The 24,070-nt window shown below is 40.8% G+C and overlaps 2 protein-coding genes across 5 annotated transcripts in view; one reads left to right on the top strand and one right to left on the bottom strand.

Annotated features, from left to right (window-relative positions):
- The window catches only part of dgkza (diacylglycerol kinase, zeta a), a 59,272-nt gene extending 51,526 nt beyond the window's left edge, over positions 1–7,746 (top strand). For 3 of the 4 annotated variants that reach the window (XM_062989982.1, XM_062989981.1, XM_062989980.1), the window contains 6 exons: positions 2,554–2,588; positions 3,503–3,555; positions 3,902–4,022; positions 4,993–5,029; positions 5,119–5,218; positions 7,310–7,746. In XM_062989982.1, the coding sequence (XP_062846052.1) occupies positions 2,554–2,588; positions 3,503–3,555; positions 3,902–4,022; positions 4,993–5,029; positions 5,119–5,218; positions 7,310–7,426 (463 nt within the window). In that variant the 3' untranslated portion in view covers positions 7,427–7,746. The remainder of the gene's footprint in view (positions 1–2,553; positions 2,589–3,502; positions 3,556–3,901; positions 4,023–4,992; positions 5,030–5,118; positions 5,219–7,309) is intronic. The other variant, XM_062989983.1, reaches the window with a different exon arrangement.
- Positions 7,747–17,013: 9,267 nt separating this feature from the next.
- chrm4a (cholinergic receptor, muscarinic 4a) lies at positions 17,014–23,302 on the bottom strand. The gene is made up of 2 exons (XM_062989847.1): positions 23,248–23,302; positions 17,014–18,488 (listed from the first exon to the last, which is right to left on the bottom strand). The coding sequence occupies exons 1-2, from the start codon at positions 23,300–23,302 to the stop codon at positions 17,014–17,016; spliced, it is 1,530 nt and encodes a 509-aa protein (XP_062845917.1).
- Between the last annotated feature and the right edge of the window lie 768 nt (positions 23,303–24,070).

Raw genomic sequence — 24,070 nt, 5'->3', positions numbered from 1 at the left:
ACATTAAAGCAGATGCAGTAAATGTAAACGCAGTTGAAAATACCCAGAAATTGTACAAATGTTTATTATTTGCCGTTTAATATTTCATTTACTGCTGCCTGTCCCATTTGAGAACATGACAGCGCCGGGTTTGTTTGGAACTATTGAGGGTTACATGAACCACGTGACCGCGTAGCGGCGAGATCAAGGAGTGTCGCAACTCTCTCTATCTACGGCTCTGGGTAGTGCGCACTAAATGACGCATGTCTTGTCACTATGCTGTCATCGCTTTGAGATGATTGGCTGCACAGATGTCCTCTGTCTCGTGTCACATGTAGAAGACTAGCCCCTGATTATGCAATCCACCTTGTGACGCTTATTATTGGTCTTGTCTCCTGCGTCCTTCCACAAGTCAAGTCATAACACTGCTCAGTGTAACATAACTTGCAGGACTTAATGTAATTCAGAAGCTCCTTTTCTGTTCTGGCCTTCATGTAAACTCACTCAGTGGTCATCATCTTCCTCTGTGAGATTTCCAGCAGTTTTCTGATGCACTCTTTCTTCCTCTTTCTTCAGTGTCCAGGCTTCACATCTATATGTGGCTACTGGCCAAACCAAGGCTTTCATCAATCAGACCTTAGTGATGATGCTAATTGACTTTTTTAATATCCTTGTCAATTTTACCATCACCGCAATGCCCACTTCCATTCTTAACTTCACTTTATCAGCCCATTCGACAATGTCGGACACTCTCACTTTCATTTTTGCTGCTCATGTAGATCTTCTGGTGAGCAATAATACATAATCCTTGGCATACCTGAGATTGTTAATGGTCCTTCCACCAATCCTGAATCCTCCAGCAAGTCCTTGTAGTCCTTTCTCGTAACCTGTTCTCCAAGGATGTTAAACAGACACAATGAGATGTTACGTCCTTGTCAGGCTCCGTTACTTACCCTGAACCATGCTGATGTGTGATTGGCTGTTCTGACAGCAGCACAGATTCCTCAGTAGTTGGCCCAGGTGTGAGGGCAAACCCAACTCAAGCATGGTTATCTGTAATTGGTCATGCTGTACCATGCCGAATGCCTTAGTGAATTCAGTGAAACATGAATATAGTGCCTGGTACCTTTCTCTTGCTTTCCCCATTGGCTTAAATCCAGCTTGTTGTTGGGCGATCTCTTCCTCAAGCTTGGTTTGCCAGTGCAATGATCCTATAGTTTCTGCATTGAATCAAGTCCCATTTCTTAGACAGTGAAATAAAGGCTGAGTGTGTCCATTCTTCTGGCCAGATCCCAGTCTTCCACACTTTCCTGCAGACCAAAACAAACCCTGAGCAGTTCGACTGCTCTGTCATCTGGACGGCTGCCTCTCGCTTGGCCAGTTCTAGCATAGCGCACAGCAAGCACACTTGGATCTCTTCCTTCAGTAGTGGCAGCTCCTTTTCTTGAACATTAATCTATAACAGTGCATGACTGATCAGTAAGAATATTAAACATGCCTAAAAAATATCACTTCACTCTCTGGGGAATGTTTTTCATGTGATAATTTCTCTCTCTCTTGTTCTCTCTCTTTACTGTACGCCTCCACAGTGGGAAGTTAATAACTGGCATTACTGTAAAGCCACCGTAGCTTTAAGATGAACGCATCCGACAACACAGGTTAAATATTTTGATTAAATAATATGAAGACGAGCAGTCTTCGGTTAGCTACGTGGTCTGGCCAGGGTAGTGCTGCCTAAAAAAATAGATGTCCTTCCAGTTTCACTGTATTCCTTTCCTCTTGTTTTGCATACTGAATCTGTTCCACCTGGGGATTCGTATTATTATTTTCCCCGATGCCAACGATTCTGCAATGTGCTGTCTGATTAAAGCTAAAGAAAATAACACAAAATCCAGCAGCGGATCAAAAAGAGTTTCAGTAGTGTGAAATTTATCTCCGTTCCTACACGTCAAGCAAAACACCTCTGCTGCAGAAACGAACACAGATGTGCACTTGTGTCCTTTTGTGCATTCGTGTCCTTACTAGCACACATGAGGACAGAGGTAGAGGGGGGTAATGGTTCCACGTGTGGATATATGAGCTGATGTGTTGCAGCTTTCAACTCGCTTCCAGCCAAATTGGGGCATTTTGTTAAATGTGATAAATATACGTGCATGTGTTTGACTGGCCTGCCTGCAGTCCAGATGTCTCCTACTGAAAAACGTTTGACGCATCATGACAAAGAGAGTCAGACAACAGTGGCCAAGAGCTGTTGAGCAGCTGAAGTCTTGTATCAAGCAGGAATAGGCAAAATTGAAACACTTAGAACTCTTAGTTCTTAAATAATCAGAAAGGAAAAGTTTAATTAATAGGATTAAACCTCTATCCCAACTTTAAGTGTTTATATTTATGAAATACAATCAGCTTGGTTAGTGAAAACATTGGGAATTTTCAGATTCTTGATTTATAAAATTGTACATAGCCTGTGTATCATAATTAATGCAGCCCAGTTATCTATGATCTTTAGTCAGTGGATTTTTGTGTTTATTTAACATTGTTTAATAAAGTCTTCTTTTGTCTTTTTGTCTCCTGCAGGTTAAAGCAGAATGCTTCGAGTGGCAGCAGCCCAGGTAAACACTTGCTATACTGCTCATTGCTCTCGAGTACAACCTGTTAAAGCTCCTCCGCTATGTTCGTTAGGAGCGTAATGTCAAGTCTGGATGTGCCTCAGACCTTCTCACTTTCTCCTGAGTATGAGATTGCGGGAAGATTAAAGTAGCTTGGTGGAGAGGTTCAGTTGGGCAAATTGATTTTTAAAGCCGGTGATAAAGCATGTAGGTGTGGGGTGTTAAACGCTCTCTCGCCTGTTTTTTGAATTTCTGCCAAACTATGAAAAGCCTGGGGCCAAACCTGCTGTGCTCTTTTTTTTTTTTACTCTTGAGGGAAGAGGGGAGAAGCGAGGGCTTTTTGAAGCGCAGTAGGTAGATTAGGACTCACAGTGTTTTGTCTTAGCATTGAATGCGCTGGTGTTCATTTCTCGATGTTGCATTCGGTCCTAGTGCATAATGCACTGGTAGGGAGTCTCAGACTGGGTCACACGTTGAGTCGTTTTGTTCTGCGTTCATTTAGCATGAACTCAGGAGCCAGAGTATGCCATACTTTAGTATATGTTTTGTATTTGTTCAATTCAACAATTGCACTTGGTAAAAATAACTGCTACAGTCAGATGGAAGCAGAGAAAAAAGATTGTGTCCAGGATCCCTCTGGTTCTGTTTAGACAGCGAGTTCTGAAAATGTCCTCCAGTGTGGGCAGGGACCAACCAATTATTTTTGGGCAGTGTGTATGACCCTTTGGGGACGTCTGCTAAATATGGTTTTCTGGGACTGCTTAAGTCATTAGTGACTATGCTCTTGGAAACATTTTAGCAAGCTGGCCACTTTAAATATGCAACGGCAAAAGCAATTAGATACAGGGGTGCTGTTTTACAGCTCTGTAGTTGTGTTACTCAAGGGTTAAATAAGTCGCCGTGCTTTTGTTTTTCAGCAGTATCAGCAGATGTTCTAATCGAGTGTGTAAAGAACAAGGACCCTCAAAAGGTAAACACATACAATATAAAACACCTAGATCTGATTTAATAATACTATTCTATTGGTTTGGTTATTACAGTGATTCTTAGCCAGTAAGCCTGGATAAAATTGGGAGGGTGGTGTCAGGAAGGGCATCTGGCATAAAAACTGTATTTGGAATAATTTGGAATTGAACCCATCAACATCTGTATGGGTCCTTACACAATCCTTAACAATACAGACAGACAGTCTGAGCATGTCAATGCAAAGCTATAAAGCTGGTTTTACAATGGCAGTAGTACTTAGCTACAGTAACAGTGTATAACTGTAACACACACACACGTCATTGTATAACTGTGTGTTTTGTTCTCCTCAGCTGATGGAGCTCCATAAGCAGGGGGCAGACCTGAGCGTACAGGATTCAGCCGGTCGCACACTGCTTCATCATGCGGTGGCTGTGGCCAGCAAAGAAATGGTCAAATTTATTATTGATAACGGTGAGATGATTTCACTTTTCCTTTTCAACCCATTATGTTTTGGTGGCATTGTTGCACTTTATCTTTCTCCTGTCTTGCAAGCTAGGTCAGTTAGCTCAGACAGCGAGAAATGCTGCTTTTAACTGAAAGGAAACTGTAAAAAGAACATTTGTCAATGCAAGATTGCAAATAATTTAGTCTGTTACTGTCTAATGTGCATATTATTGTGGAAAGGTTCAGGGAATCTGGACAGATCTCATTCTGTGTATGCCAAAGCCAGCAACCACTGGCATTTGTTGAGAAACCATCATGCTACTGAGATAAATATAGCCTGGAGTACTTCAGAAAAGCATTGTCATTTAACACAGTCCACCACTGCATTAATAAATGCAACCTGAAACACAATTGCACAAAGAGAAAGCTGTATATCGATTCTATGCGGGAACATAGGCCGAGTTAATCTCAGTTGGTCCGAAAGACAGTGGGCATGTGTGCTGTGGTCAGATGAGTCCACGGTTCAGCTTGAACATCATTGCCCATAGCATAGGTGCATTGACCCAGAAGCATATATTGTGATTTCAGAGAGTTACATGCTGTCAACGTATCAAGGCGACGTCTTTAAGGACAATTTTATGATTATTTCAGCATGAAGGTGCCAGGCTTTAATCTGTACATGCTACAACAGCGTGGCTTTGTAGACTGCTTGACTGGCCTGCCAGTCGTCCAGATCTGTTTTCTATTGAAAATTGGATGGTGCTGCATGAGCAAGAGAAACAGACAATGGTGACCATTGACGGTTAAGCAGCTGAAGTCTTGTATCAAGCAAGCAAATTTCAGCAACAATTAGTGTCCTCAGTGTTCAAACCATTAAAAAGTCTCGTTAATAGGAAAGGTGTTGCATAATTAAAAGCAGCAAAAGCCTTTTTTCTTAACACACAGTGTAGTAACAGACTTTTTGTGACTTTTTTTTTACTTTTTGTATGTCCAACAGCACAGACTGATATACTGGATATGACCGAGAGTGAAAAGTAAGAATTGCTCCTATTTAGATTTTGTGGCTTTTCTTTTTTGCAGTGCTCCTTCTGGTTAACGTTTCTTTTCTTGTTTTCTTTCACAGTGGAGAGACGGTGTTGCACCAGGCGGCTTCGCTGTGTCAAAGGACAATCTGCCACTATTTGGTGGAGGCAGGAGCTTCTCTTATGAAGACAGACCTACAGGTGAACCATGGGTATTTGTAAAAAGACTAACTTTCACCAGTAATCCTGATGAATCCAAAGGTCTCATAGAGTCCTGTACACTTTCTTTCGTCTTGTGTAGCTAATTCGGTACACTGACCACTGCAAAACCCATGCTGCCTACTGAGGTGCCTTATTTCGAAGCTATATAAGTGAAATAATCTGCTTTATAAATCCAATGTGTTATTAGAATCCTCTCTATTTAGGCAGCTCCCTAGGTAGGCAGTAAGCAGCAAGGCAGCTCACTAGGTTTTCAGACAGACCTTGAGTCACATGACAGATATAATATGTTTTTCTCTGCTTATAAACTTTTTCTTTCACTTTTTGGGTCTCTAGTTGGGCTCCTTAACAACCACCACCCTAAAACCTAAAATAAAAACCAATAGTTTAGATTTAAGTGTAGAGCCACACACTTTTTTGCATCAGATACCAAACCATGTCTTTTTCCCTTTCTCTAAGTGTTTCTCCCCTTGTACACCTTGTATCTGTCGCTCACTAGCTCTCCGTCTTGCTCTCCATCTCCTCCAGTCCCATTCAGCTTTTGTATCTCTCTTGTCTGGCTCTCTTTTATTGGTCCGTTCTTGTTGAAAGGACAATACAAATAATTGACAGACTTCTAAGTAGCATGTCTGGCTGGCTAATTATATAAAATTATATCAAACTTTTCCCCCCTCATGTCTAAACGAAAGCTCTTTTGTCCAATTGTCAACATTGTCATTGTGCTTCACCGGTTCTTGTCATTTTGGAATAGACTTTTAAATTGTCAGCTTGAAAAGAAGCAATACTGCAGTATACCTGAAGAACAAGCGTATGTGTTTTATAATGTACAGTATAACTGCCTGGCTCCATCACTTCTGTCCCTTTTACAAAAAGGGAAATGACAACCAGGAAAGTGCTGGAGAACGCTGGGGTCTACTTTAAGATGATGAGTTCTTAGTCATTTACTGGATCTGGTACTAACTTTTTTGAAAAAAAAGGAGTTTAATGAGTGCTTTTAGGTGACCTTTTCAACTCAACCACAATTCTCTAGATTCCTGCCTTGTATGGGAATTCTAGAACATTAGCACTAGAGTTCCAGATCTGAGGGAATTATTCAGTGGATATTTAAAGGTTTCCACTGGTTTACTCTATAAAGCTGTGGTTATTAGTTAAGGATCAGATTCAGCCTATTATTGGTAATAATATTCTAAATTGTGGGGTGTTTGTAGGTTTGCATTTCATACCATGGTTGTTTTAATTATTTCTGATGGAACAATGTCATTTTAAAATGACATTAAAGAACTATATTCCATTTTCAGTAGGGAAAATTCCATGTAACGTATCATGAAGAAGGAGTTGAGCAGCTAGGTGAGCAATAAACACATATGGACTGTGCTATACAGTATAATCATTATACAGTTAATATAGTATTTCACAAAAAACAGCTGGATTTTCAAAATTAGGTTTTAGGCAAGGAAGGTCATATAGCCCGTTTCCACCAAAAGAACTCTGGTTCTTGAACTGGTTCCGTTCAGGCTTCTTAGGACCTCGGTGCCTTTTGAAGAACCGAGTTTCTTTGTATTATAATGGGGCAAACCAAGCCTAGTGGTTAAGGTACTGGACTAGTAATCAGCTGGTTCAAGCCCTACCACTGCCAGGCTGCTGCTGTTGGGCCCTTGAGTAAGTCGCTTTGGATTTGGATGAAGGCATCTGCTAAATGCCTAAAATGTAAAAATGTAAATTATAATTACACAGTATATTATTGCATGATTCTGAACTGGTTCAAAATCAAGTCTGCGAACCGGAACAGAGCTCGTTCTACGTTGGTCGAAAAGGGCTAATATTGAAATGTCCAGGAGCTACAGTACATGGCCACAGTCTAAAACTGTGGTCACACAAATTGTCTTATTGCAAAAAAAAAGGCATGACCAAGGTGAGGATGGGTACTTGTTCAGTTTTTTTTTTTTCATAGTCTACAATACACTATACAATCCAGCCTAATGGCTCATTACAAGTCATGTTATTAAAGTCATAAAAATGATTTTAGTGTAATATGTACCAACCTTTATCCAATTCGTTTGTTTGCAATTCCAGGGCGACACACCAAAGCACCGTGCAGAAAAGGCCAAGGACAGTGAGCTGGCAGCGTATCTGGAGAGCCGTCAGCACTACCAGATGATCCAGCGTGAGGACCAGGAGACTGCAGTCTGACCTCTAACCTCAAACTTTTTCATTTTACCCTTTCGAAGTCGAGATGCCTCTTCTCTTCATGTGCCAAAACCAAACATTAAATCCTGATAAAAAAAAACAAAAAAACAGATGAAGGCATTATTGAGGGGTCCGGTTCTTTTTGTAGGGTGCGTTCCTACCACCTCATCACCTTTAGACCTCAGACGTATGACTCGACTAAATTTAATCTCTCGTTTTTTGGTTTTTTTTTGCGTGTGAATGTATGATGAGGAGCGCGGGCTTAATAATAGTCTAAATAAAAAGGGTTACATTGTTTCACAGAATCTTGATGACATTTCAAAGATTTCTGATTGATTCGTCGATCCAAAGAGTGTGAAAGTGTGGAAATGATGGAAATGAAATGTTACAGCTTTGATTTCTGAATGTGGAGTGCTGCCATACTGTCAGCCTGTCCTGCACTGAAGATAATTTTTTTGGGTCGGGGGGCGGTTCTAAAACCAAAATGAACCTTCGGGGACTGTTTGGTACTGTAAACGTTTGTTATGCTTTTGTTTAAAAGAATTGCACTGTAGCTAACATTGCCTTCTATGTTCCACACTCAGTAGTTCTGTAATTCTCGATTCGTAATTTGTGTTAAGGTAAGGCTTATTTCCTAGAGCTTTTTTAAAGTCAATATGTTTATATAATTTATAGCTAGACAATCAGGTTAGTGCTGTTGTCGTATAGTAAAACACTGTACATTTAATTTTTTTTTCTTTTTGAAATACAGATTGCTTGAATTTGGTCATAATTTTCTACATTTAATTTTAGTTGTATGTCAGAGATCTTAAATTTGTAATGATCGTTTTATCTTAATGCATCGATAATTTGACAGTTCTATTTATTTTTTTGTTATAGTTATGTGTAAAGTGGCTTTACAATTCAAAGCCAGTTCAAATTAGTTTTTAAGTTATTTAATTTACAAATATTAAATTCTGTTAAATTTTTGATTTGCTTGTGGCCTTGCCACTGTACAGTTACAAATGAAGTTTTTCTATTGACGTAGATATTTATAGCTGTGTGTGTGCGTGTGTGTGTTACTGTGCAAAAGTCTTAGACCATGACTAGCTTGGTTGTTTTAACAAAGTTTAATGACCATCTATATTAGTTTTTCTTTTATTTATTAAGATACAAACAGAAAATACAGAAATATCTACACAAAATTAGAACAAATGGCTTCTACAAGGAAAAGTCAGTATTTACTGTGACCCCCCCCCCTCCCCCGGCACTAAAACATCCTGATGTTTTCTGAGGTTTTTTCTTAGATTGAGGTCGTCTTTGGTTTCTTTTCTCTGTCCAGCTGATCTTACACTGTGTCTATAATATTTAGGTCTGGACTCTGTACAGGCCAGTTCATGACTGTCAGTGTTTAATCAGCTGTTTTTTTCCTCCAGATATGACTTCACCGCATTAGCAGTGTGCTTGGGATTGTTATCATGCTGAAAAAATAAAACCATTTCCAATCATGCGCTTTCCAGAAGGAATAGATATAAAATAGCTGGCATTACCAATTATATTAATTAGGGTTCCGTTCTATAGGTTTAAGAGAGCCAGGTGTCCGATGTTGCTAATACTTGCCACTTTAGTCTATAGAAGCTATTTTTTCTGCTTTATTGTTGTTTTGTAATACTGAATGTATTTTCTGGTAGTATTTTAATAAAGACACAAAGAAATAATGACATTTCTGGCCTAAGACTTTTGCATGGTACTGTATGTGTGTGTGTGTGTGTGTTTGTTTATAAATATATATATATATATATATATACAGTGTATCACAAAAGTGAGTACACCCCTCACATTTCTGCAGATATTTAAGTATATCTTTTCATGGGACAACACTGACAAAATGACACTTTGACACAATGAAAAGTAGTCTGTGTGCAGCTTATATAACAGTGTAAATTTATTCTTCCCTCAAAATAACTCAATATACAGCCATTAATGTCTAAACCACCGGCAACAAAAGTGAGTACACCCCTTAGTGAAAGTTCCTGAAGTGTCAATATTTTGTGTGGCCACCATTATTTCCCAGAACTGCCTTAACTCTCCTGGGCATGGAGTTTACCAGAGCTTCACAGGTTGCCACTGGAATGCTTTTCCACTCCTCCATGACGACATCACGGAGCTGGCGGATATTCGAGACTTTGCACTCCTCCACCTTCCGCTTGAGGATGCCCCAAAGATGTTCTATTGGGTTTAGGTCTGGAGACATGCTTGGCCAGTCCATCACCTTTACCCTCAGCCTCTTCAATAAAGCAGTGGTCGTCTTAGAGGTGTGTTTGGGGTCATTATCATGCTGGAACACTGCCCTGCGACCCAGTTTCCGGAGGGAGGGGATCATGCTCTGCTTCAGTATTTCACAGTACATATTGGAGTTCATGTGTCCCTCAATGAAATGTAACTCCCCAACACCTGCTGCACCCATGCAGCCCCAGACCATGGCATTCCCACCACCATGCTTGACTGTAGGCATGACACACTTATCTTTGTACTCCTCACCTGATTGCCGCCACACATGCTTGAGACCATCTGAACCAAACAAATTAATCTTGGTCTCATCAGACCATAGGACATGGTTCCAGTAATCCATGTCCTTTGTTGACATGTCTTCAGCAAACTGTTTGCGGGCTTTCTTGTGTAGAGACTTCAGAAGAGGCTTCCTTCTGGGGTGACAGCCATGCAGACCAATTTGATGTAGTGTGCGGCGTATGGTCTGAGCACTGACAGGCTGACCCCCCACCTTTTCAATCTCTGCAGCAATGCTGACAGCACTCCTGCGCCTATCTTTCAAAGACAGCAGTTGGATGTGACGCTGAGCACGTGCACTCAGCTTCTTTGGACGACAAACGCGAGGTCTGTTTTGAGTGGACCCTGCTCTTTTAAAACGCTGGATGATCTTGGCCACTGTGCTGCAGCTCAGTTTCAGGGTGTTGGCAATCTTCTTGTAGCCTTGGCCATCTTCATGTAGCGCAACAATTCGTCTTTTAAGATCCTCAGCGAGTTCTTTGCCATGAGGTGCCATGTTGGAACTTTCAGTGACCAGTATGAGAGAGTGTGAGAGCTGTACTACTAAATTGAACACACCTGCTCCCTATGCACACCTGAGACCTAGTAACACTAACAAATCACATGACATTTTGGAGGGAAAATGACAAGCAGTGCTCAATTTGGACATTTAGGGGTGTAGTCTCTTAGGGGTGTACTCACTTTTGTTGCCGGTGGTTTAGACATTAATGGCTGTATATTGAGTTATTTTGAGAGAAGAATAAATTTACACTGTTATATAAGCTGCACACAGACTACTTTTCATTGTGTCAAAGTGTCATTTTGTCAGTGTTGTCCCATGAAAATATATACTTAAATATCTGCAGAAATGTGAGGGGTGTACTCACTTTTGTGATACACTGTATATATATATATATATATATATATATAATCCCATTTCAAAGAGAGTTGGAATATTTAGTACAATGCAATAAACCTCTTAAACCTTTATTTAACTGATAATATAAATAAATAAAAACAAATCTGAAATTCGTCGGGAGGGGGCAAGATAAAGAGTGAGCAAACGCTTAGGAGTGCTTCAGAAAAGGATTGATACTTAACGCAGCCCACCACTGCATCAAGAAATGCAACCTGAAACTGTGTTATGCGAAGAGAAAGCCGTACATCAGTTCTATACAGAATTGCCATCAAATTGTGTCAGAGCTCATCTCATTTATTCCTTTGTGCCAAATGGGGTTCATTAGTGCCTACAGTGTGGGTGTCTTGCATACGTGTAGTAGAGGCATGTAATATGTACATATTGTAAAGAGACACATCCTGCCATCAAGGCATCTTCTTTTGCTGAGACGTCTGTTGTTATTTCAGCAAGACAATGTTACACCTCAGTGTTCTGTTGCAACGTGTGTGGGCTTGACTGGCCTTCCTGCAGTCCAGTCTCCTTTTGGCAATGTGTGCGACATCATGAAGAGGAGAATCGGACATCGACGACTGATCGTTGAGCAGCTGAAGTCGTTTATGAAGCGAGAATGGAGAAGAATTCCACGTACAAAATTGCAACGATCAATTTTGCAACCTCAGTGCGAATACCATTGTCAACATTATTGGAGTTTGTTACAGGCGTCAAAATGTAAATGTGTTTATATTTACAAAATAGAATTAAGTTGGTAAGTGAAAACGTTGGAAAATAGTTTTTGTACGTTTGTCAATTAAATAAAGGTTTAAGAGAATAAACAAATCAGATTCTTCTTTTTCTTCTTTGTGGTATATATATTGTTTGAACAATACTCTTCTATTCATTTTTTTGAAAACATATCACTAAATATTGTTAAAATGTGCTCACTTTGCAGAATGGATTAGCAATCAGCGAGGTCACCAGTTCAAGACCCAGTATTGCTAGTTTACCACTACTGCACCCCTGAGCACGACCCTTAACAATTCAGCAAAGAAGTGTCTGCTGAATGCTGTTAATGTTTAAGGTCTTAAAGAGATTCAAGTCAGGACTTTGACTCGGCCACTCCAGAACCGTAACGCTTACAAAACATACTGCAGTTGCTCTGGGAAAATATTCTAAAGCCATTTGGCAATGCGTACCAGCATTACCTTTTTAGATGATGACAAGAAGCCAGTAAAGAAAAAAGAACCGTACCTACAGTGAAACATAGTGGAGGATCCATAATGTTGTGGGGCTGCTTTGCTGCCTCTGTGATTGAAGGTCTTGAACGTGTTACAGGAACAATGAAAAAAGAGGATTATCAGAGCGTTTTAGAGTGAAATGTGCTCTCAAGTGTAAAACAAATAGATTTGGGTCCTACAGCTGGATATTATCCCAAAGCGTACATCCTAAAGTACAGAAGAATGGTTAGAAGGGAAAAATAAACTGTCCTGATCTCAGTCCAGTTGAAAATCTGGATTGCAGTGGAACGGTGAGAGAAAACTACCAGCAAACGCCAGTGAAACACAGTGGAGGATTCATAATGTTGTGGGGCTGCTTTGCTTCCCCTGGGACTGGAGGCCTTGAACAAGGTAAATTATGTTTGCCTACTGTTTTATGAACATACTTTTGTGTTGTTTACTGACAACCAAGTACTGATGTTTATGTTTTCTCTTCGCTCACTGGTTTTCTCTTCGCTGTGCTCCTATTATCTTTTAATCCAAATTTAACCTTTTAAGATTAGCGGATAAATTGTTGCCAAGCCCTCGTACAAATTTTAGCAGGATATTTACTACTCGGAATTTAACCAATATGGGAATTTCAAAACAAAATTACCATAATGCATTTTTCCAACATAGCCACGTTGACCCCCGTGGGGCATAAATGCCTGAATGCTATAGCACTGGAGTGACCGTCATTCTGCTCTTATGGGTTTTAAGCACTTAGAATAGCACAGTGGCCTAAGGTTAGATGCACATGGAATGTGGGATCTTTTTTATCCCCTCTGATGTTTTCTTTCTTTCCTTTTTTCTTGTTCTCCATCTCTGATTTATTTAAAAAAACCCATAAATTCATATTCCTCCAGCAAATTAAAGCTTCTTACTGAAAATCTGTCTTGCTCGTGTCTTTTCATGTCTGTCTCTTTCTGCTTTTTAACATTTAAATACTCACGTGTTAAAGTGTTGCTCATTAGAATTGCTGTATTAATTTGTTGGGGCTGTTTTGTTCAGAATATGCAAATGAGCCTCTTACGAATTAATAGAAACATTTGACTTATGCAGTGTTGCTACATGTGATTAAATCTACGATATGTTTTAATGACTTTAATAATTATATTTTCTCCAAATCGTTCACACTCCAGGTGCACACACACATATTAAAAGAAAAGAAATGTAAACGTGCAAATGTTCTGTGTGTGTGGCTGAGGGAAAATGCATCAGTACTCACACTGTGTGTGAGAATATGTACCCAGGAGCTTGCGAGTCGAGTGTGTGCATATGTGTAGGTGGAAACCTGTGGGTTATTACAGTCTTGTTGAGATTTCGTGATCATTTTGGTTGCTACAGTTCATAGAAACTAAACTAAAAAAAACCCATAACAAACTAAAACGAAATTCAAAATGACCAGTGATGTTTTTAAATCCGTGTTCCGTTTTGTGTTTTTTCCAGTGCCTAAGTAGCAGTGCTACATTTTTTACCCTTCTTGGCCAGGGACTGGTTACACCGAAACAGGCTGTATGGGTGAAGAGAGAAAGTGCAGACTGTTGACTGGTCATTAGACAATACAAACGCCGGGGGTACAAAAATGCTTCATCCTGACAGGACTGTTGAAACGCTGGGCTAAAAACACACTGGTTAGGGCACCAATCTTTTGCAACACGATCAGTCACACCTAGTGGCAATTAAGAGCAGCCAGTCTACCTTCTGGCACTTTTAGAAAAAAAAAAACACTTTACAGTGACCAACCGGGAGACCTAAGGGTCACTTACTCTACCAGCTGCCCCCTTGTGCTGTCAGGAGACTCTATATTTATATAAAAGTTTTAAAACTTGGGTGAGCACGACCCTGCTACAGCCACCAAAAGTCGCACTGCCACCCTGCAGAAGGCTCTCGACAATGTTGTAACCCTGCTCCACCAAGAGCAAAGCCCTTAAAGGTCCAAAGGAAAAAAGTAACTATTATTTGTTCCATTTTGCCATGGTTTCCCAAGCCTAGAGAAATAAAAGCTGCAAGTGAACACATACGAGTTTGTGTTAGTTTGGCTGAGGTAACGGTTTTATTCGTGAGCAATGTAAACTCCTATCTTTGTGTGATCGCAGGGCCTTCAGTGGGCGTTTGAGTAGGAAGCTGAATCGAAGAATAGGCCAGAGTGGAGTGGAGAGGGAAATGCTCTAAAGACCTGGAGCCAGTTTGGTTCCAGGATACGTAGCTGCTGAAGTACATTCCTGTGGTTTTATGACTGACGGCAAACTAGCGAACGTAATGAGCTGCACAGTCGACGTTCTATGGTAAAATAAGACGACTCTTAGCTCTGTGAATTTGGTATTTAACCATAAATTTTAATTTAATCATTTATTGGTATTTTAAATAACTACAAAAGGTACATTTATTCGGAGATTAAATTATAGAATTTCCTTGCAAACCCCAGAAATAATGATATTTATTTATTTTTTGTCATTTCTTTTGGATAAGAACATCTACTAATTACCTAAACGGTTCATTTTCCCATCACATGATCAAATGTTTTGTCAATAGATACATTTATTCAGAGATTAAATCAAAATATATCTTTGCAATGTCCTGAAACAATGATAATTATTAGTTTTTTGTTATAAATTATGGATAAGAACATCTACTAAACAGGTCATTTTCCTATCACATTATCAAATATTTTGTCATGTCAGAAACCTACTTACCAAAGCTGTTCTGTAGCAATAACAGCTGTTTCACAGCAATATATATTTTATAGTGACTTAGAAAGCCCTTCTCGTTTATAATTTTTAAAAGAACAAGTATTACTACCAACCAATGTCCACATATTTATAATAAAGTGACTAAAATGTACTTGTATATTTTTCCCCATGATGTGATTATGTTAAACTATTGCTTTACATATAGTATCATAGTCATATCATCAGTGATATCCTCAGTAATTATAATGTTTTAATAAATAAATAAGACATATGCCAGACAATTCAGACACATGGCATAAGATTTCAAATATGAGGTAGAGAAATCATATCAACGCAAATTAGTACATTAGTACATGCTTTAAATATGGTATAAACTTAAAAGATTACGATATTCTAAATATATTAGCCTACTCCTTGTCAATAATGTAATAGGCTTGAAGTGTTCATAATACGTTTCATTCACATGCTTAAAATGTTAAAGCATTTTAATGAGAAACTTTTGTCTGTTTTTGTCTTTTTTTTTTCCAGAAAATACAGCAACGTGCCATTTACATCTTACAGCGAGCTTCAGCGTAAACAAACTAAGCAAACGCAAAGAGGAACTAGGGAGAAGAGTGGGGTAAATATTGTTTAAAATGCTGCTGAGCTTGTAATATTGTGTACCGTCCCTTGAAAGCACCACTAATCACAAGACTGTGCACGGTCACTGAGAGTACTAACCGACTGCAAGCATGTCGAATTCATTGGGAGTTTATTTTATTTGTATTTTTTTATTCAATCTCAAAGACTGATTGTCAGTGCACCAGGCCTTCAAGCCTGTATATACAATAAGAGTACATTTTAAAAGATGTAATAACACATATACAAAATAAATATATAATAATGTATTTATATACTTATATATAATATACATATATAATAATATAACAGTAAATAAATGTACAGTTCTATGGATAATGCATTCATGCTGTTTGATTATTTTTCTTCAAAAAGTTTCCGCACTTTTGTTTACTCTATTTATTAAACATTTCAGAAACAAATTACATCACTTTTGTACAGTCGCCTTCCCATGCAGTTTTCCGAGAGTGGTACCAACTTGTTAATGCCATCAGCAACAAATGTTTCTGGTTGAGCGTGTAGCCACCGATGCAGCGCTGCTTTCACATCATCATCATCATCACATGAAAATCTTCTTCCTCTTAGAGCTTCTCGAGCGTCCAAATAGGTGAAAATCAGATGGCGCCAAATCTCTCAGACGTGATCAAATAATACTCCTCCCACCCTCATCGTTTCCAACCCAAATATAACAGTGCGATGTAACTTTTTAACAATCAGCTGTTATTTACATTTGATTTACATTGATTTTTCAACTGTTTTGTGTTAAACAGGCAGCCTGGTTCTTGGATTCCAGACTTCAGACTTCAGCCACTCTGTCCACGTCCGCAGCAGTTCTGTGTTTTCTGCCGTGTAGCATCACTTCATAATTATAAGTAAGAAGTTGTATTAAATACCTACAGATATCATTACATTTACATTACATGTACATCATCGGTTAAATACAAAAAAAGTACAAACACCCATCCAAACGGCATTAGGAATTATTTACGTACACCAACCCTGATTAAAATGCATTATATTTGTCTTGTTAAGATGGGCCGTTTAACAGGTCATCTGTCCATATGCCGTATAATTAGCATTATTCGAGAACACATGTTCTTGTGTCTTGCAGTTGCTGTTGTACTCTTGCTGACTTTAAAAGTTTATTGGACTAAAAACAAAATCTAAATCTTGTGGTTCCAACAGTGTGGACGGCAAATGTCTTTGCTCCGGAGCCACAGTGTTCCAACTGAAAAAAATATGATAAAATAGCAACAATATATGTGTACAGTAGTATAGATAGTAATGCCATCGTTGTATTTTTTCTCTATGTGAATTGAAAATAATTAAGAATAAAATGTTTTTATCTACTTGTCACATAACTAAGGCAAATTATACAAGGTACTGAAGCCTTCGCAGTACATACAAGCAGAGCAACGTCACATTCAAATATGTTTAGAAGCATCAAAATAGTTTCCTTGTCGTTTTTCCTTTCATTTTCCTTTTTCCAGATTCCTTTTCCTTTTTACCATGCCATTGCACAATGAATGCATTGTATGCATATTATGTCATCAGAGACTCGGGGCCGGAGTCTTTTCGAGTCTCCGTCGGACCTGCATCGGCTTACCTTGTCCCAGTGTTCTTGTACTGGCACATGAGTAGATTTTTGAAGGTCTTTTTAAACGTGGCGTTGCAGAGCGCGTAGCAGGCCGGGTTTATGGTGCTGTTGACGTAGCAGAGCCAGTAGCCGATGACCCACACCGTGTCCGGGACGCACGACTGACAAAACGTGCTGATGAGGACCATCACGTTATAGGGTGTCCACGTGATAATGAAGGCCAGGAGGATGGCGAAAATGGTTTTTGTCACTTTCTTCTCGCGCGCCGCCATCTGTCTTTTCCTTTTCACTTGGCTGCGGGCGATGCTGGCGAATTTACGTACTACGGTGCGCGGCCGGTTGAGAGGTATGGACTGACCGTCGGCCCCGCTCGCCGGAGGAACTATTTCGATAGCGGTGATGCACTCGTCTCCGGTCTGCTTCGTGACGATCTTTATCTTGGACCATTTGGAACCTGAGTTCAGTTTGGCCACAGGGATCGGAGCCAATGGCGAGCCTTTCTCAGCTGTGGAATTGTTGGCTCTGTCTTTTGATTCTTTTGGTGCAATGCTAGCCGTGCTGGAATCGTTCGAGCTTTCCTTCTCCGGCTGCACGTTGAAGTCGTCTTTGGGGACTACAGACTCGTCCAGCTTTCCGTTTTTCATTGTGTCGGTCGTGCTGCAGGTGTTCGGACTGGGTTTGGTAGGAGACCGGTTATTGTTGTTCTGTTTTTGTGTGTGACTCTTTAGCAATCCAGCAGACCGTAAGCCTTTCTTCTCTTTGTTAGCCTCTGGCTTCTGCTTGGAGACGCGACTGCGGCTAGCCAGGGAAATGTGAACGTACAGCACCGTCATGATGACCACGGGGAGATAGAACGCGGCGATCGCCGTACCAAACGTAACCACTGGGTTGGAAAGGAACTGGATATAGCACGCCCCTGGTTCTACGGTTCGCTCCCCGACGATGAACTGCCAGAAGAGAATGGCGGGAGCCCACAAAATGAAAGAGAGGATCCAGGCCGAGGCGATCATCAGGCCGGCCATCTTGGTCGTCCGACGAGTGGGATAGGTCAGCGGTTTGGTCACACAAAAATAGCGGTCAAAGCTGATGATCAGAAGGTTCATAACGGAAGCGTTGCTGACCACGTAGTCGAGAGCCAACCAAAGGTCACAGACGACCGGCCCGAGTGGCCAGTAGCCCTTCAGGATATACACGGTATAGAGATTCATGGAGAACACGCCGATTATGAGGTCGGCACACGCCAGACTGAACAGGAAGTAGTTGTTTATCGTCTGCAGATGCCGGTTGACTTTTATCGACAGCATGACCAGGATGTTACCCACCACAGTGACGAAGCTGATCGATCCCGTGACCAGGGCGATGAAGACCATTTCGATCGTCTTGTACGGGCTTTCGGTCGTGTCGAGCGCTGCACACGAATCATTGGTGCTGCTTCTCTCGCAGTTAAGATTAGCATCACCGAATGAGTCTGTAAGTAAGCCTGGAACACAGAAAGAGAAAGAAAGAGAAAGAACATAGAGAGAATAAAGTTTAGCAGCTAATTCTTACAGTACAGAGACGACGGTGTATGGCGGACGTAACAATGACCCATACGCAGAACGCTTGTTTTGTAACTCTCCCACGGCTACAATTCTTTTCCTAGTTTCTTCCTAATGGTGGAAATCATTAATGTAAATCTAATTAAACCTATAAAGAAAAGTGCAACCTTCCTACAGTGAAACATGGTGGAGGATCCATAATGTTTTGGGGCTGCTTCATTGTGTTTCTTCATCTGATTGTATATTTGATTTTAAGTGTGGTGTGGTGTATCAGTACTTAGTGCTACAGCTCATGGGGTTTTGTAGTCTGTTTGGGACTACAGCGAGCATATTTACGCTTCCTGCTGTGAAGTGTAAGAGTTGGACAAAATTGGTCTTACAACACAGTAACACTTCAAAAGCCCAAATCTCACCTAGGGCATCCCATTCCTATCCTTAAATTGTATTACCTATTAAATTGCCTGAAGTATAACTGATTATATATCTACTTTGCATAATAGCTGAAGCGAAAAATTGTGCTTACTGACAAAACCTTTCTGAATTATCCTGTGCCCATGTAGTTATATTTATAACAATATCATGTTATTTTTAATGTGGTACTGTCTAAAGGACCAAAGGCCACGAGCATTGCGCAGTGTGCACACTAGGTTTCATTTTTTAAACTGCTCTACACAATTAAATGACAAAACTGCACATCAAAGATTCTGAATTACATCTTAAAAAGCAGCCTGGTCCTGTTTCATGCGATCAGTTGTGGCATTACGAACGGTCCTGATATATTAGAACGAAGCCTCGACAGCATGACACGTGTGTTTAGAAACACACACGGGCACAGATTATTAGGTAATGGCACCATTTGTTCAGTTTGAAACAGGACGAATTCAGACTCGTCTGTGATTAATTAGAAATTAGACTCGCCTGTCTTCACTTTGTCAGTGTTCACATGATTTTAATTAGCTTATGAACTGTGGCTTTAACGCTTAAAAAAGGTCAATTTTATTCTGTGTTTTCTAGTTCACAATGGCAAAGACCAGAGAGCTGTCTGAGCAGACCGGTCAAGAACAGTCAAGAACCTTCCTGTATGTGATGCGAAGAAGATAATGGATGAAAGAACCCTACGAACGGTGCTTAGCGAGTCTGGCAAAGTCCAAAAGAAGGTAAGACAGTTCCCGGGGATGGCAGGGTACCGCTGTAGATTTTTATCTAGCTATTAGAAAAAAGCCAGCAGGTGGTTTGTGATTTGAGCATCGGTTGTAGTTGAGGAGGGAGATTAGGGGTTGAATTAGAGAGTTAATTAGTGAGTGGGTGAACCAGTGGTGTTAATTACTGTCTTTATACGAACCGTGTGTGTGTGTGTGTGTGTGCACCTGCACAAACTCATTTTGGGGACAAATGTCAGAGTAATCACCAGTAAAGCAGATGCCTCTTTACAAATGGAGACGAACACTCGTATTCCTAAACGTTTTTCTTATATAAATTCAATGAATTGTACTTATTATAACATTGAATGACGCTTTATTGAAACACCATCAGTTCTTCACTGATCTGAATTGCAAGACATCAAGCTATGTAATTAATTAATATGCAATTAGCACACACCCAGTACACTGTACGCTGTAACTACACACAAGCTCCAAGCAGAGACCATCTTCTATCTGCTTATCAGTTCTGCTTGTTCCAGCAGTTCATTCAGGGTTTAAAACCTTTAATGAACAGAACTTTTTTGCCCATTCACCCGATAGGATTTCGCTTCCTCCCTACAGATGCTGACCTCCACTTCTGAACGCCCTCTCCGACACATACGCAGTAGCGGGTTCATACGGGGCTTAGATTTGCACCGGGAGAGTCACACGCTGACCCTCGTCATCCCTCGTCTCTGTGCAGGCGCCGTCGATCAGCCAGCGGAGGTCGTAATTGCATCAGTTATAAGGAATCCCCGTCTAGGCGCCCAGCCCGCCGGTAGTTCGAGGTGTCAGCTCTGGTGTGCTGGCGTATTTTACCGCTGTGCCACCTGAGCACCCACGAACGTATCTTCTAACTTTATTAGAAGTACGTGTTATAGTTTATAAAACAGTACAATATTGTTTCCCCTTTTTCCACAGTGAGGCATTTGTGGCTCACAGTTGGGTTTAAAGCTACAATAAAAGCATTTACAGCCATGATTCACAACCATCCAGTGCAGATCTCAATATTTCTTTGCTTGGTTTGTTTCACATCCCAATTCTCGTAATATTTCTGGCTTTGTGCACTGGACACCGACGTTAAAACCACGATGGATCGGAGACTGAACGCGGAAGCTGACCGATGAAAGGAAGGTTGCAGAATTGAGGGTTATTTATTTAAGTTTTGTCACTGGGTTTAGACAAGACTGCATCCTATTCCTGCTCCTCTTCCTATTCCTTGTCCACTTATTTTTTATTTGTACATGTGCTGTTCTTTCTATCGTTAAGTAAAACAGGTAAATTGACGTCTAAGGTGTGACGTAAAGGGGCCTAAGGTGTCTGATTGGCAGAATCCGACCTGAGGGTACAGAAGCTCAGGAAAGGGGGTAAATGTAATTTTACAAGAACCCTGTGTAAATGAAAAAGACAATAGGACTCCAGGTACGGCACGGACAGTTCTGGATTTGGATACCAATTGTACTGTATTGTACCGTGGATCGGTTTTGACCTGAGAAGTTCTAGATTTTAAGTTTTGGGCTTTCACGTATTAAATTCTGTAATTATAAGAGTGAACTGGGCTGCAGTGAGGGACGAGGTGAGGAGATTTTTGCTCTCCTTACCTGGATCATCTCTTTAGTGAGTGCAGTGCTGTGAAGAGATGTCAGCACCAAAAAGTGAGTGCAGTAAGAGATGTTTCAGTGTTACCGGTTAATGAGACCTAACATCCCCTCCCTCCCGCTCTGCCTGACAGCAGTCAGCCTAGTTTACACAACGAGGGATGCAGAGAGAGGTGGGGCGGGTGTGGTGATGGATGGTAAAGCTGAAAAGCATTTAAACTGTTAATATGCACTAGTTTTAATTAGCCATTGTTTTATTTTGTTGTAATTTGCTCTCCTCAAAAGCAGAGCGACCATTTCTCGTACAGACAAATGATCCACAGTAATTATGTCTTCTACTCGAGTGTCTAACGACTTTTGTGGAAAAATAATCAGGCAATCACATGTGCAGAGAGCGAGTGAGTGGGTGGGTAGGGCAGACAGTTTGGTGCTAGTTTAAAGTGTTCTGTATAAAACAAATGTAAACAAAAATGTGAACACAGTGATTTCAGATTTTAGACTTTTACTTACAAAAATCAATACGTAATTCAAACTTTACCAAATATAGTACGTCCTGATCTAGCACAGACTAAATTATTCATCATCGTTTATTGTCTGTTTTACCACCACATCCAGGGTAATTTAATATGTCTAATTGGCCTGACTGCACGTCTTTGGACTGTGGGAGGAAACAGGAGGTCCCAGAGGAAACCCGCACAGACACTGGGAATATAAAACTCCACACAGAAGGGACCTGGGCTACCCACCGAGCCACAGTGCAGCCCCCAGGGCAAAAAATACATATAATAGCCAGGGAAGTTTACCAGTACCAACAATCACTCATTGTCTCATTTATTGTCTGTTTTGCCAGCATTGTCGGATTAATTGGGCAAAAGATGGGAAACACCCCAGCCGGGTCGCCAGTTCATCACAGAGCGCACACACACACACACACACACACACACACACACACAAACTCTGGGCAATTTCTAGCAGCTCCTACTGACCTGACTGCATCTTTGAAAACTCACTCGGACACAGGGAGAGCACACAAACTCCACACAGAAAGCATCCAGGGAATCGAACCCATGCCCTTCTATGCTGCGAGTTGACCACGCTACCCACTGTCACCACATCTACAGTGTTTTGTCATGTATTTATAATAACCCAGGGCCAAAAATACACATAATAGCCAGGGATTTTTACCAGTACCAACAATTACTTATTGTCTCATTCATTGTCTGTTTTGCCAGCGTTGTCGGATTCATTGGGCAAAAGATGGGAAACACCCCAGCCAGGTCGCCAGTTCATCACAGAGCACACACACACACACACACACAAACTTTGGGCAATTTCTAGCAGCTCCTACTGACCTGACTGCATCTTTGAAAACGCACTCGGACACAGGGAGAGCACACAAACTCCACACAGAAAGCATCCAGGGAATCGAACCCATGCCCTCTGTGCTGCGAGTTGACCACGCTACCCACTGTCACCACATCTACAATAACCCAGGGCAAAAAATACATATAATACCCGGATTTATTGGGCAAAAGATGGGAAACACCCCAGCCAGGTCGCCAGTTCATTACAGAGCACACACACACACACACACACACACACACACACACACAAACTTTGGGCAATTTCTAGCAGCTCCTACTGACCTGACTGCATGTCTTTAGAAACCCACAGGGAGAGCACACAAACTCCACACAGCAAGCACGCAGGGAATCGAACCCATGCCCTTATATGCTGCGAGTTGACCACAGTACACACTGTCACCACATCTACAGTGTTTTGTCATGTATTTCTAATAACGTTTTCTATAATAACATGTCTTCACAAACTGGAACACGTCTGCGCACCTGTAGCTTTACACCGCGTTGTTAATGCTGTCATGCACCGTGCTGTAGGGACTCGATCCAAATCCTTCTACTTACCGGTAAAGTTCCAGGGCGCGGGTCCCTCCGGTCTAGTGCTGTTAGTTACATTCATGTTGCATTTTTTTTTATAAGAGGAAAGAACAGTATCCACTTGTCTCCACGATGAATAGTTTCTTCTCGATGTGTTTGCTGCTCTGTGCGCAGATCTTTACGCACGCCGCACCAGTCGTGGATCAAATCTGCGCCCGAGTGCGCGCTTCAGAGTAATGATGTCATTCCAGCAACCAATTACCAAAGCTCTACTGTCTTCAGTACAGTACTGATGGTCCATAATAACATAAAATAAAATAAAATACTTTTAAAATCACATCTCAGTGTGCCAAAAAGTGCAAAAAAGCACAGAAAATAGACAAAGCGCACCTCGAATTCCTTTTACGCTTTCCTTAAGAAATAAAAATGCGTTGTTAAATAGTTTATAAACTGATTTATAGAGCTGATGTGGTTAAGCTTAGAAGTGAAGCTGATTTAGAAGTGATTTTTAGCACCAGCGCGCTGATGGACAGCTCACATCACCACAGGCGCAGCGCGCTATGGAACGCCAAAAAGGTCCACACGTCGACCGAATACACATTGTACATTTACATTTTACATATACATTTTCGGCATTCGGCAGACGCTCTTATCCAGAGTGACTTACTTTAGAAGTGCCTCCATAGTAAACATTTCATTACTCTAGTTTAAGTAGACAACAGTCCAAGAACACAAATCTGCTAAAACCTATAAGTGTAGTAAGTACAAGTCAACTTAAGCGCTTAGTGAAAAGGTGATGAAGGTCTTTAATCGTTTTTTAAAGACAGCGAGAGACTCAGATGTTCGGACA

Source organism: Trichomycterus rosablanca, chromosome 27 (genome assembly GCF_030014385.1).
Source record: "Trichomycterus rosablanca isolate fTriRos1 chromosome 27, fTriRos1.hap1, whole genome shotgun sequence".
NCBI lineage: Eukaryota > Metazoa > Chordata > Actinopteri > Siluriformes > Trichomycteridae > Trichomycterus > Trichomycterus rosablanca.
Note: the sequence above shows the minus strand (reverse complement) of the source record. Positions and strands in the feature narration are given on the sequence as shown.